We start from the raw sequence: 14823 nt of genomic DNA, 5'->3' as shown, positions 1-14823 counted from the left end.
TTATTATTTTCATGACTGGTTTAAATAAAGCTGATGATTCTTCATTAAACTTTTTGCAGGTTATGCACATGAATATGAATAATCCCAAAGTTATATCACTGACCAAAATGATTTATTTGCGACATTTCATTGGTCCAAACAATAAAACTTGGTGTTAATTGTTGATTAACACATGGATTAAATTAACGCTCTTTACTGAGGCAAATAAATATAACTTTGCATATGAGAAGATCTATTACTTACTATGGTTATTTTTTTCAATGTTTCTCGAACGATTCATATTTCAAATACTGATTCTAAAAAGGATCTTGGGATCTTATTTGTTTTCTTTGATATCTAAATTTTTATTTCGAGGTTAATAGAATGTTTGATATGATCGCCCATTATGTTGTTATTCTAGTTAAATGCATTTTAAAGAGTAAACATGTATATCTCTGGTTTGGTCAAGCTTTGAATAATATGGCTATTTTATTTGGAATCCAAGAATACACAACAGGTCATCTGTCTGCATTAAAATATTCAAAGAAGGGGACAATACGATTATGTACATGGAAAGTATTTCATATTATGAAATTATTTGGACCTACCTAGCCTTACAAATTAAAGTGTTTGGACTCACCTAGGCTTAAGCTTAGAATGAAATTATGAAGGAGAGGTCACTGATCACTGGTTTCAGACACAACGCTGTTAACGACCAGGTACTCATTTTACACCTGTGAGAGGATTTTAAGAGAGAGGATTTTTTATCCATGGACTTAACTATACGTCGAGTGAGGCTCGAACCCAGGACCTTCCAATCCACAAGGGAGTGTCATACCACATGACTACATAGCCGACCCATCTCCATTTCCTCCTCCCAATTTAAGGGCTGAGTTATCAGGTTGACATTATCCATTATCCAATATTAGAATTATGGTCTTACCACACGATTATCAAAATCCTGCCCTGTGAAGGTGTTCGTTAATGAAAGTCTGTCTTTTGTGAATGAAGGTGTTAGTGACTCTCCAGGATTCAGATCCATACAGAAGATCAGTTTTCACATTGAAGCCAAATATTCTAAGTTTAGATGATTAGAGTTAGCTCGAGAAAGATGAAGAGACTGAATGTGACTCATATATAAGTTAACAATAAGACAAACGACATTTCGGCCTTTGGCCTTTTTCCAAGTTAAAAATTATATATATATATATATATATATATATATATATATATATATATATATATATATATATATATATATATTGTTTTTACTGAAAAAGGCCAAAGGCCAAAACGTCGTTTGTTTTGAGTTGTTCCCTTAAATATATATATATATATTAGTCACATTCACTCCCTTTATCTCTCTCTCCATCTTATTGACTGATTTAGGCACCTCTAGTTTTAGAGATAGCTGTTGCATTCCATATGGTTAGAAGATGGCAAAGGCTGCATTATTTCCATGTTTTGGCTTAGAAAAGTCCGTATCTCCTGTTTCGCTGATTTTACTGCCCAAGTATTTAAGTTCATCTCAAACTAAAGATCTTTAAAATATGTGGATTGAAGTTTGGAGTTTGCTTGATGCTGCTTGATACTGATATTGGACAGCGTGGATCAGCGATACGGTCTTTGCTTCGTACTTGAAAGGTACGGAGTTCGATCACCTGCCGCTGCGCTGTGTAGCCTTGAGCAAGTCACCTCGCCCTCAATTTGCTGTGCTGCACTGTTGCGAACGCCTAGGTTATTTCAGTCTTCTCTTGGAACAGACCCTCGTGAACCGTTCACCTATGGCATGAATAAAGAGAAATCATTCATTTTTAAAATGAGGAATTAAACAATGTCCGACATACTTATGAATAATTTCGAAAAGAAGGATATCCAAATATTAGATGAACTAAATAATCCTTCAAATGATATGATAGAGAAAATTGAATCATCGTCATCTTTACCATCAACATCATCATCGTCACCGTCGCATCATAACCACCATCATAACCACCAACATCGTCATCATCATCATCATCATCATCATCATCATCATCATCATCATCATCATCATCATCGTCCATCATCATCATCATCATCATCATCATCATCATCATCATCACATCATCACCACACACATCACCCACACCATCATCCTACATCACATCATCATCACATCATCATCATCATCATCATCATCATCATCATCATCATCATCATCATCATCATCATCATCATCATCACATCACCATCTACATCATCACCATCACCATCATCATCATCATCATCATCATCATCATCATCATCATCTTCATCATCATCATCATCATCATCATCATCATCATCATCATCATCATCATCATCATCACCACCACCATCTACATCATCATCATCATCATCATCATCATCATCATCATCATCATCATCACCATCACCATCTACATCATCATCATCATCATCCTCACCATCACCACCACCATCTATATCATCATCCCCAGCGTTGTGTAACGGAGCCAATGTTGTGGGGGGAGTGGGATACACGGCACACCCGACAGAGCCCGACAGCTACATCCAATGTTACTACATCCCACAGACAGGAAACCGGGATAAGCGTGCTACACTGTAAGACTTTCATTGACTTTTGCTGTTTTTTATTTTGTATGTTTGTTGCTCATTCCCACTTAATGATAATACAGTATGGTGATGATGATGATGATGATGATGATGATGATGATGATGATGATGTTGCTGTTGTTGTTGGTGCTGTTGGAAGCCATGGTGCTGGTGAGATAGTGGTCATGGTTGTTGTTTTGATTACACTGTTTGCACAGTACTGCCGTACTCTAGAAAATCCCATATTCGCGAAGTCCCAGGTTTGAGAGTTTTTGCCAAGATGAGGGTTATTTAAATCGATCGATATTTGAAGGACGAGTTTTCTGGTCAAAATGTGAAATACACGGCTTTTTCCCCCGCGTACGGCAGAGTAGAGGGAAGGGCAATGCAATATAATGTTATATTTAGAACAAACGGGATGCAATCCAGAAATGACTAAATGTCGATAAGTTTTATTCATTGTTACGTCCCTTGATATATCGTGAAAAGTAGTGTTCAATCAAATAACACCATTGAGTCGATGTAGAAAAACAATCTCAGCTCGGAGTAAGAATTCATTGACAGTTGTGAACAAGTGAGAGTGGACTCCCCTTTCATCTGAACATTTTTTCCCCAAATATGTGACTTTCCAGAGCATAACAGTTAACAGAGAAAACAGAGAAAAGTTGTCATTAATCTCGTATTCCTGAATGTAGCGTCATTTTACACCAACCACACCTTTCCCACATGAAATCGTTTAGAGGCGATAGGTTTTATAGGTAGTGCACGCGTGGCTAAGAAACTCACAACATTGCCATCCAACCATATGACTTCCCCTCTGCTTCACAGCGAGCAATCCCTCTCCATGTTGGCGTCCAACATCATCGCCGTGGTACGACAATGTTCCTATGGTCTGTACTGGAATCAGGCGACTCGAACCTGTGAGAATTACAACAGCGTCAGATCCGTTGGAGGCAAGTGCACATTGAATACAATATTTAGATGGTCGATTATTATATGACTGTGTGGTTATTTATGAGTTATTAAACATTGCAACTCTCTATCTCTCTCCCTATCTCTCTCCCCCATCTCTCTCTCTCTCTCTCTCTCTCTCTCTCTCTCTCTCTCTCTCTCTCTCTCTCTCACACACACACACACTCTTTATTTTTATTTCTCTCTCTCCCACTCTATCTCTCTCTCTTCCTACACCCCCACTCCCTCCCTTCTCTCTCTCTCTCTCTCTCTCTCTCTCTCTCTCTCTCTCTCTCTCTTTCGCTTTCGCTCTCTCTCCCTCTTTATCCGTACCTCTCCCTATCTATCTATCTATCTATCTATCTATCTATCTATCTATCTATCTATCTATCTATCTATCTATCTATCCATCTAGTGTGTGAGTGTGAGTGTGTGTGTGTGTGTGTTTTTACTCTCTCCACCTCCCTCACACCCAATACATGCCAAAGCACACAACTCAATGCAGTTAACCATCTGTAGTAACACACAACTGAATACATTTAACCATCTGTAGTAACACACAACTGAATACATTTAACCATCTGTAGTAACACACAACTGAATGCATTTAACCATCTGTAGTAACACACAACTCAATGCATTTAACCATCTGTAGTAACACACAACTCAATGCATTTAACCATCTGTAGTAACACACAACTCAATGCATTTAACCATCTGTAGTAACACACAACTGAATGCATTTAACCATCTGTAGTAACACACAACTGAATGCATTTAACCATCTGTAGTAACACACAACTGAATACATTTAACCATCTGTAGTAACACACAACTGAATACATTTAACCATCTGTAGTAACACACAACTGAATGCATTTAACCATCTGTAGTAACACACAACTGAATACATTTAACCATCTGTAGTAACACACAACTGAATACATTTAACCATCTGTAGTAACACACAACTGAATGCATTTAACCATCTGTAGTAACACACAACTGATGATTTAACCATCTGTAGTAACACACAACTGAATACATTTAACCATCTGTAGTAACACACAACTGAATGCATTTACCATCTGTAGTAACACACAACTGAATGCATTTAACCATCTGTAGTAACACACAACTCAATGCAGTTAACCATCTGTAGTAACACACAACCAATGCTGTTGATAAGCGTCAATTCCACAACATTTATATTGTAATTTCTTTTTTACCGTTAAAATGAACTTGAATTTATTTTATTCGTTGCTTTCAAAAGCGTGTTATAGAGTGTACTACTTGTAAAAAGAAACAACAAGTGTTGAAATGTGAGCTTCAATTTATAAAACAAAGACAGATAATGTGGACGTTTCGGTTTTCCCCTTTAGTAACAAAACACGTTAGAGTTCTATTCGTATTTAGTTGTTGATAAAGGGGAAAACCGAAACGTCCAGAGTATATGTCTTCGTCTAATAAATTGAAGCTTACATATCAAAGCATATCGTCATTTTTTGATCCGAGCTTCAGGCAGCCATATTTATTTAAAATGAATTGTTACATAAATGTTAGGACTTTTTAAAAAGAACCAGCTCTAAAGTTCCTTTCAAAATAAGAAAAAAAGGAAAGAAAACAAAACAAAATAAAGAAAACAACAACAAAAATAAACCCCCCAAAAAAAAAAAAATAAAAAACAAAACAGCTGTACTGATTTTAGATTTGTTATCATTAAATGTCTTTTTCTTTTTTTTTTTTTTTTTTTGCCAGATGCTTGCGCAACCTCAAAGGAATTGAGTCGACCAATCAACGGCAACTGTCGCGGCTACTTCCGGTGTGTAAACAAGCGATCTGTTCCGTCCTGCTGTCCTTATGGTACAACTTACACCAAGTTTGGATGTATGGCTTGTGCAACCTGTCATGATTCTTGTAACATGGCTGTAGGTACACAATGTAAGTAAGACTTTATAACACATTATAGCATCATGATAAGTAAATAGATAAATGATTTATATATATATATATATATATATATATATATATATATATATATATATATATATATATATATTTATATACAAACACAATACATATATAATTGTCACTCACATTATATGGCAAAGACGTTCGTTTCTGTGGCTTTCGTCCACGTCTTCAGTCGGCATAATGTCCGAAGAAAAAAATGTATTCCGTTTGAGGTGCTTCTCCTTGCTATATATATATATATATATATATATATATATATATATATATATATATATATATATATATATATATATATATATATACAGATCCGCTTACTTACATATTTTCAAATTCGTAGTTTTACGAGACAAAAATTGTATTCGCTGAAGTTAACTTTTCAGATCAATAATATACTCTCACAAGAAATAAATAACACTTCAAAATACTTGAAATTATGTAGTCTGGTGGCAACTTTCACTTTAAATGAGTTATAATGACTTTGAGATGCTCATAAAATGCTAAAATCAGAACCAAAATGTCATAATTCTAAGACTTTTTCGTGGTAGTAGGCAGGTTACTATATATTTAATAATATTAAAGAAATATGTAATATGTATTTAAAGAAATAAAGATTTATACCGTGCTAAAGAAAATGAAATTCTTTCTACAATGGTCTACAGTCTTTCAACGTAGACGAGGCGTCTAGCAGAGCCCTTGCTTGTAACGGAAGAAGCCACATAATGTATAGAGTACTATACGACCTGCTACCATTATACATTTTTTATCATATATTGTGATTTTATAATAATATGTAAATTATACGTTATTAATTCTTTGAAAGGATGGTTACATATATACATACAAGGAGTTTGGAACCTGAATAGATGAATCTGTGACGCCACAAATAGGGTTCAACAGTCGTGTCGTCACTTCCCTCGTAATGACAGATGGTAACTGGTTCTAAACCATCGGGACAGTGGCGGACACCATTATCTCCATCACCGCCCTTATGAAATACTTCTCCGACGAGCATAAAAGTGTATGCAGAGAAGAAAAACATTATAAATCTGATCTTGATTTGACTTTTATACATTCTGATCACATGACACGTGATAAAGTTCTAGCCAGCACGAAGAATAAAGAATACTTATTTTCTTTGTATAGAACCAAGCTGCTGGTTGTTGGGCGGACGTGACGCCAGACTATTGAATCTTATTGTATCACCGTTTATATTGTTTCACGATACCTAAGGACGTGTTTGTGGTTTGCCTGATACGTTGTTTTTTCTTATCCTTATCCAGACGCTTGCATGCGATACCCCGTGTGGGACGATATGACGTCATACAGAGCCTGGCAATGGAACAAAGATGGCGGTGATTACGTCAACAAGCCATGTCCAAATAGCTGCTATTACAATCTGGCGTCTTGTGACTGTGCTTATAAACCATGGGAGAACAGGACCGCAGGTATATATATATATATATATATATATATATATATATTATATATATAATATTATAATATATATGTAAATAATACAATTATAAATATATATATATATATATATATATATATATATATATATATATTAATATATATATATATATATATATTATATAATATATTATATATATATTATAGAGTGTCCTTACTTATGTTATATGGTCTAAATATATCATTGAGCACTCTCGTACCTACAAGTACCCACCAAACTCAGAACTTTATATATAATATATATATAAGTAATATATATATATATATATATAATATATATCGCGGTGGTGATTATGATGTTTGTCATGGTGCTGGGAGAAAAAGAAAAAGAAAGAAGAAGAAGAGAAGAAGAAAGAAGAAGAAGAAGAAGAAGAAGAAGAAGAAGAAGAAGAAGAAGAAGAAGAAGAAGAAGAAGAAGAAGAAGAAGAAGAAGAAGAAGAAGAAGAAGAAGAAGTTTCAAGCCTTTGTAAGTTTCAATCTAGTTGCATTCCCTTCTACCCAGACACAGTCTGCGTCCCCAGTATCGACATTGACGCTCGGACAAACCCCTTCAATTTGTTCGAGACCAAGAACGTCAACACACAACAAACTGGCGACTTCCTGTTTAACAGTCCTGACTCAATTATTTTACTTGAAAGTCCCGTGTCTTTCGACGGCTACAATGGACCTGCCGTTATTCAGGTTGGGAACCATCCCTCCACAATCTCCTCGTTCTGATTCGTATTGTTCTTCCTGTTTGTTTGTTCTATTCCTTGTTATTATTCTTTTTGTTGTTATTGTACTTGTTGCTCTTGTAATTCTTGTAATTCTCTTTCTTAATTTTTTTATTTATTTATTTATTTTTTTTTTTTTGGGGGGGGGGTATTATTTTTGTTACTTCTAGCTCTTTTCAATTTTGTTCCTACTGTTCTTCTTGTCGTTTTTGTCTTGTTTTCGTTGTTCACGTTGTTGTTATTGCTGTTCCTGTTGCTGTTGTTTTTCTTGTTGTTGTTGTTGTTGTTGTTGTTGTTCTTCTTCTTCTTCTTCTTCTTCTTCTTCTTCTTCTTCTTCTTCTTCTTCTTCTTCTTCTTCTTCTTCTTCTTCTTCTCTTCTTCTTCTTCTTCTTCTTCTTCTTCTTCTTCTTCTTCTTCTTCTTCTTCTTCTTCTTCTTCTTCTTCTTCTTCTTCTTCTTCTTCTTCTTCTTCTTCATCATCATCTTCTTCTTCCTCTTCTCTTCCTCCTCCTCCTCCTTCTCCTCCTCTTAATCTTCCTCCTCCTCCTATTTCTCCTCCTCCTCCTCCTCCTCCTCCTCGTCCTCCTCGTCCTCGTCCTCCTCCTCCTCTTCCTTCTCTTCCTCCTCCTCCTCGTCCTCCTCCTCCTCTTCTTTCTCTTCCTCCTCCTCCTATCCTCCTCCTCCTCCTCCTGCTCCTCGTCCTCCTCCTTCACCTCCTCCTCCTCCTCTTACTTCTCCTTCTTCTTCTTCTCCGTCAACATTAAGTTTTGTTCCGAATCTTCCTACCATCCCAAAATCAACGTAAGGATAGGGGTCAGTTTAAACTGCGCCATAATATCCTTACATTGACCCCTGACCTTTGGTGACCTTGTAAATTTATGGTACCTCACGCGCCCTCACACCGGCTGATTCCTGGTTTCAGTTCCACATTCCATAGTTGTGTCCTTGTTTTGAAAAAAAAAAACAACGTCTCTTTACGCGATTTCTCCCACCATACTCAGGTATAAAATGAGTACCTAGCCGATAACAACATTATGATAAATCGTCATTTCAAGGAATGACTGAAGACTAAGTTTTAAGTGAGGCTTTCTTTATAAAGGTCCATTGATGTTTGTTTCTGTCCACGTGCAAGCTTACTATATTTTGTTTGAGCTTTCATATAGAGCAATATCCACTAAACGTGCTCAAAGCGCTTTACAAAAGGTCCCTGACCAACACCAACACGTAACATTATGAACGAGACATGACGCATGTTAGGCGATATTAATATTTTTTTTTCGGACAGAGACAACGCTGAAGACGGCCAGGTATTCATTTAACACCTGAGTACGGTGATAGAATGGGAGTAAAGTGCCTTTTCCATGGACTTAACGATGTAACGAGCGCGGCCTGAACCCAGGACATTCCGGTCCGTAACGAGCTTTGCGCACGTTTAGTGGATTTTGCGCCATATAAAGGCTCAAGTTTTTGTTGATTTTTATTTAGTTGGCCCTGGGCCCCTTTTAAAGCATTGTTCTCGTATTAAATTTTATGTCCAAGAAATAATATCATCGCTTCTACTTATTCTATATTTAGCATGGCTCAGCGGTACGCGCTTTGCTTCGTACCGAAAATGTACCGAGTTCGACTACCCGCCTCGTTGTGTGGCCTTGAGCAAGTCATCTCGCTCGCCCTAGCTCAATTTGCGCCCCCTGCACTTTGGCTGACGCCTGGGTTATTCCAGTCTTCCCTTGGAATAGACCCCTATAGACAAATTTCCCCATGTGGATGAATAAAGGGAATTTTGTGCGGCTATATGGTCTTGTGGTATGACACTCGTTTTCGGACCGGAACGTCATGGGTTCGAGCCTCGCTCGGCGCAAAGTTGAGCTCATGGAAACGACTCTTCGCTCACTTTCTCTCACCGTACTCAGGTGTAAAATGAATATCTGGCCGTTAAGAGCGTTATCTATGTCCGAAAAAAAAATGTAACATCGCCTAACAGGCGTCATGTTTCGTCGTACATGTTAAATGTTGCTGTTGGCCAGGAGACCCCTTTTAAGCACGTTTAATAGATATTGCGCTATGTAAATGCTCTATTAAAAATATATTATTATTATTATTATTATTATTATTATTATTATTATTATTATTATTATTATTATTATTATTATTATTATTATTATTATTATTATTTTTATTATTATTTATTCCCAGCTTCGATACATGGAAATGACTGAGCTAACATCCCGTAAGGCCTTGCTCTCCTCCAGGCCTTGTACCCGGGCCGGTTACCTTCTCCTGACAGTGGACAGGGAGTCCATCCTACTGGAAGTCAGCACGGAGTCGGGGACTCTCACATTCCTCAGGGTTCCCACTGTGGTTAGTAGCATTCCCGTTTTGTGTAGCTGTCTCGTTTGATAGTTTGTCAAAAGTCTTGTGAAATGAATACAGAAAAAATGGGGATGATCGTATAGATAGAACGAAGATGACGTCACTCAGGTCTTTCTTATTGTTTTTGCTATCCATGTTTATGAGTATTACTCATTTAACTGTATTAACTCTATCCTTACCAGCCATTTTCAGGATTTTCCCCAAAACTTCACACCCAACTAATACAAAAATAGATTTTTTTTCAATCAAACAGAATTGCAGTAAGTTCTTGCGATATATAATTTCTTTAGCAAAACATGCCCTAAAACACACTGTTCATTTTCTTTAAATGTTATTATGTACAAGAGAAATTTGAATAAGAAAGATATTGGTTGTATCGTAACGAATGTGACGATTTTCCTTTAGTAGGTAAGGAGAGGGTCAACCAGACTATAAATGTTCAAGACAGTTTTGTGTGTTGGTCTGTTATACATCCGGATGGCAATGTTATTAACGCCTTAGCCAAAGGCATACTATCTATATTACCTTTCCATGTACTCGAGGTCATTGGTCACATTGCAAAGTGTGTTCAGTGTGACATACATAGTGAAAAGTGTTCACAGTTTTTAAAATATCAAACATCAGGATTGGTCAAATTGTTCAGCTGGGCAGATTGGTATGTTTTCAACTTTTGCAACCAAAGAAGCGTGTTTTCATTTTTGAAGAAATATCCAATCGTTGGGCAGCAACAAATCATGTGATCGATGACTTGGTTGGACGAAAACCTTAATATAGATCGCTCTCATGAATCGGTGTACTGTCTACTCTGGAAAGACACGTATGCGTTTGGCTAAGAAACTCACAACATTGCCAACCGGAAGTATATTGGACCAACACACTACAAAACTATGTGTAAACTTGAACATTTATAGTCTGGTTAATACAGTTTAACGAGAATTACTCATAAACTTGGATGGCAAAAAACAATGACAAAGACTTGAGTGACGTTATTTACGTTCTATTTATTGAAAGATTTGACCAGAAAACTCGTCCTTCAGATATCGATCGATTTAAATGACTCTCACATTGACAAAAATCTTTCAAACCTGGGACTTCGCGAGCTTTCCATTAACGTTCCAGGTTTGATTGTGTTTTGACAAGATGATGGTTATTTAAATCAATCGATATTTGAAGGACGAGTTTTCTGGCCACATTTTTAAATATCGTCATTCCATAGATTGACTGATTGATAAAGGCAGGAGTCAATAGCCTTCAACAGTCATGACGTCACTTCCCTCGTAATGACGCATGGTAACTTAGTAACCGGTTCTAAACTATCGGAACAATGGCGGACGCCCTTATGAAATATTTCTCCGACGAGTGTATCCAGAGGAGAAAAACATTATAAATATGATCTTGTTTTGACTTTTATACATTCTGATCACATGACATAAGAAAAGTTCTAGCCAGCATAAAGATTAAAAGTACCGACTTTCTTTGTTTAGAACCACGCTGCTAGCCGTTGCTTGGCGACGTGACATCAGACGATTGAATCCAATTCTCTCTCCCCGTTTTAACTACTTTAACTGGGTAGGATTCTAAGCCTCCCATAGTGGACAGGGAGGTACTTACTATGTCTTCAATCCCCTTATACCAGGAATGGATTTCTGACCTCCCATAGTGGGCAGGGGGGTACTTACTGTGTCTTCTATCCCCTTATATCTGGGAGGGATTCCTGACCTCACATAGTGGGCAGGGAGGCACTTACTGTGTCTTCTATCCCCTTATGTCTGGGTGGGGTTTCTGAACTCCCATAGTGGGCAGGGAGGTACTCACTGTGTCTTCTATACCCTTATATCTCGTTGAGGAAGCTGAACTCCCATAGTGGGCAGGCTGGTACTTACTGTGTCTTCTATCCCCTTATAGCTGGGTGGGATTCCTGAACTCCCATAGTGGGCAGGGAGGTACTTACTGTGTCTTCTATACCCTTATATCTCGTTGGGGTTTCTGAACTCCCATAGTGGGCAGGCTGGTACTTACTGTGTCTTCTATCCCCTTATAGCTGGGTGGGATTTCTGAACTCCCATAGTGGGCAGGGAGGTACTCACTGTGTCTTCTATCCCCTTATATCTGGGTGGGGTTTCTGAAGTCCCATAGTGGGCAGGGAGGTACTTACTGTGTCTTCTATACCCTTATAGCTGGGTGGGATTTCTGAACTCCCATAGTGGGCAGGGAGGTACTTACTGTGTCTTCTATCCCCTTATATCTTAGTGGGGTTTCTGAACTCCCATAGTGGGCAGGGAGGTACTTACTGTGTCTTCTATCCCCTTATATCTCGTTGGGGTTTCTGAACTCCCATAGTGGGCAGGCTGGTACTTACTGTGTCTTCTATCCCCTTATAGCTGGGTGGGATTTCTGAACTCCCATAGTGGGCAGGGAGGTACTTACTGTGTCTTCTATCCCCTTATATCTGGGTGGGGTTTCTGAACTCCCATAGTGGGCAGGCTGGTACTTACTGTGTCTTCTATCCCCTTATAGCTGGGTGGGATTTCTGAACTCCCATAGTGGGCAGGGAGGTACTTACTGTGTCTTCTATCCCATTATATCTGGGTGCGGTTTCTGAACTCCCATAGTGGGCAGGGAGGTACTTACTATGTCTTCTATACCCTTATATCTGGGTGGGGTTTCTGAACTCCCATAGTGGGCAGGGAGGTACTTACTGTGTCTTCTATCCGCTTATATCTGGGTGGGGTTTCTGAACTCCCATAGTGGGCAGGGAGGTACTTACTGTGTCTTCTATCCCCTTATATCTGGGTGGGGTTTCTGAACTCCCATAGTGGGCAGGAAGGTACTTACTGTGTCTTCTATCCCCTTATATCTCGTTGGGGTTTCTGAACTCCCATAGTGGGCAGGCTGGTACTTACTGTGTCTTCTATCCCCTTATAGCTGGGTGGGATTCCTGAACTCCCATAGTGGGCAGGGAGGTACTTACTGTGTCTTCTATCCCCTTATATCTCGTTGGGGTTTCTGAACTCCCATAATGGGAAGGCTGGTACTTACTGTGTCTTCTATCCCCTTATATCTGGGTGGGGTTTCTGAACTCCCATAGTGGGCAGGGAGGTACTTACTGTGTCTTCTATCCCCTTATATCTGAGTGGGGTTTCTGAACTCCCATAGTGGGCAGGGAGGTACTTACTGTGTCTTCTATCCCCTTATATCTCGTTGGGGTTTCTGAACTCCCATAGTGGGCAGGCTGGTACTTACTTACTGTGTCTTCTATCCCCTTATATCTGGGTGGGGTTTCTGAACTCCCATAGTGGGCAGGGAGGTACTTACTGGGTCTTCTATCCCCTTATAGCTGGGTGGGATTCCTGAACTCCCATAGTGGGCAGGGAGGTACTTACTGTGTCTTCTATTCCCTTATATCTGGGTGGGATTTCTGAACTCCCATAGTGGGCAGGGAGGTACTTACTGTGTCTTTTATCCCCTTATAGCTGGGTGGGATTCCTGAACTCCCATAGTGGGCAGGGATGTTCTTACTGTGTCTTCAATCCCCTTATATCTCTTTTCCAGTTTGCTTCCTCTCTTTATCTAGGAATGTGATGTTGATTTACCCCATAGGTACACCCGTTACGTATGTGTGATTTTTCCTTTCTTTCCGTGTAGGGTTTCAAGCCAAATGAGTTCAAGACAGTTCGAGTTGTTGACAACAATGACTACATCACATTGTCGGTATCCAATGGACAGGACGCTTACATTGCCAGGGATAGAGGTTCGTCTTTTTGTCATTAATGCTATAATTGTTTTCACCGCCAAAACCATCGTCGTCATTGATATTATCGTCATCATTACGTGACGTCATCTTCAATAAATCTATTGTCATATTAATAAAAAAGATGAGAGAGAACTAAACACCAAACTGGAGGTCAAAAACAATAAACTGTGATGATTGACGTCATCTTCAATCAATCTATAGTCCGAACTAATCACCCACCTGGCGGTCTAAAAACAAGAAAAAGAGCTAATGACGTCATCATTTCAAAATATAACCATCTTTCTAATGTTTTCATTCTCAGCACCCACCAACCCTTATCTCTCATGTGGCCTTGACATTGGCAGTGCCCAGTTTGTCGACAATTTCCAAGGACGGGTCAGCAGCGTAAGGATTTTATTATTATTATTATTATTATTATTATTATTATTATTATTATTATTATTATTATTATTATTATTATTATTATTATTATTATTATTATCATCATCATCATCATCATTATTATTATTATTATTATTATTATTATTATTATTATTATTATTATTATTATTATTATTATTATTATTATTATTATTATTATTATTATTATTATTGTTACTATTATTATTATTATTATTATTATTATTATTATTATTATTATTATTATTATTATTATTATTATTATTATTATTATTATTATTATCATCATATTATTAATTAATTATATATTATTATTATTATTATTATTATTATTATTATTATTATTATTATTATTATTATTATTATTATTATTATTATTATTATTATTATTATATTATTATTATTTTTTATTATTATCATTATTATTATTATTATTATTATTATTATTATTATTATTATTATTATTATTATTATTATTATTATTATATTATTATTATTATTATTATCATTATCATTAATACTCAAATCCTATTGGTTTCTCCTTCTGACTCTTCACATTAATTTGGTCCTTTACATCATAATCAATGTTGGTTCATCTATTCACATTGTTTAA

The 14823-nt window shown here is 37.2% G+C and overlaps 1 protein-coding gene across 3 annotated transcripts in view; it reads left to right on the top strand.

Annotated features, from left to right (window-relative positions):
* The window catches only part of LOC144978863 (uncharacterized), a 37412-nt gene that overhangs the window by 21717 nt on the left and 872 nt on the right, over positions 1–14823 (top strand). For all 3 annotated transcript variants that reach the window (XM_078925445.1, XM_078925444.1, XM_078925446.1), the window contains exons 9-16: positions 2460–2583; positions 3403–3527; positions 5284–5466; positions 6780–6944; positions 7475–7653; positions 9881–10045; positions 13703–13808; positions 14113–14195. In XM_078925445.1, the coding sequence (XP_078781571.1) occupies positions 2460–2583; positions 3403–3527; positions 5284–5466; positions 6780–6944; positions 7475–7653; positions 9881–10045; positions 13703–13808; positions 14113–14195 (1130 nt within the window). The remainder of the gene's footprint in view (positions 1–2459; positions 2584–3402; positions 3528–5283; positions 5467–6779; positions 6945–7474; positions 7654–9880; positions 10046–13702; positions 13809–14112; positions 14196–14823) is intronic.

This window comes from Berghia stephanieae, chromosome 8 (genome assembly GCF_034508935.2).
Source record: "Berghia stephanieae isolate SIO BIC M18660-M18661 chromosome 8, UCSD_Bste_1.3, whole genome shotgun sequence".
Taxonomy (NCBI): domain Eukaryota; kingdom Metazoa; phylum Mollusca; class Gastropoda; order Nudibranchia; family Aeolidiidae; genus Berghia; species Berghia stephanieae.
The sequence above is the reverse complement of the archived record's forward strand: the minus strand, read 5'-3'. Positions and strand labels throughout refer to the sequence as shown.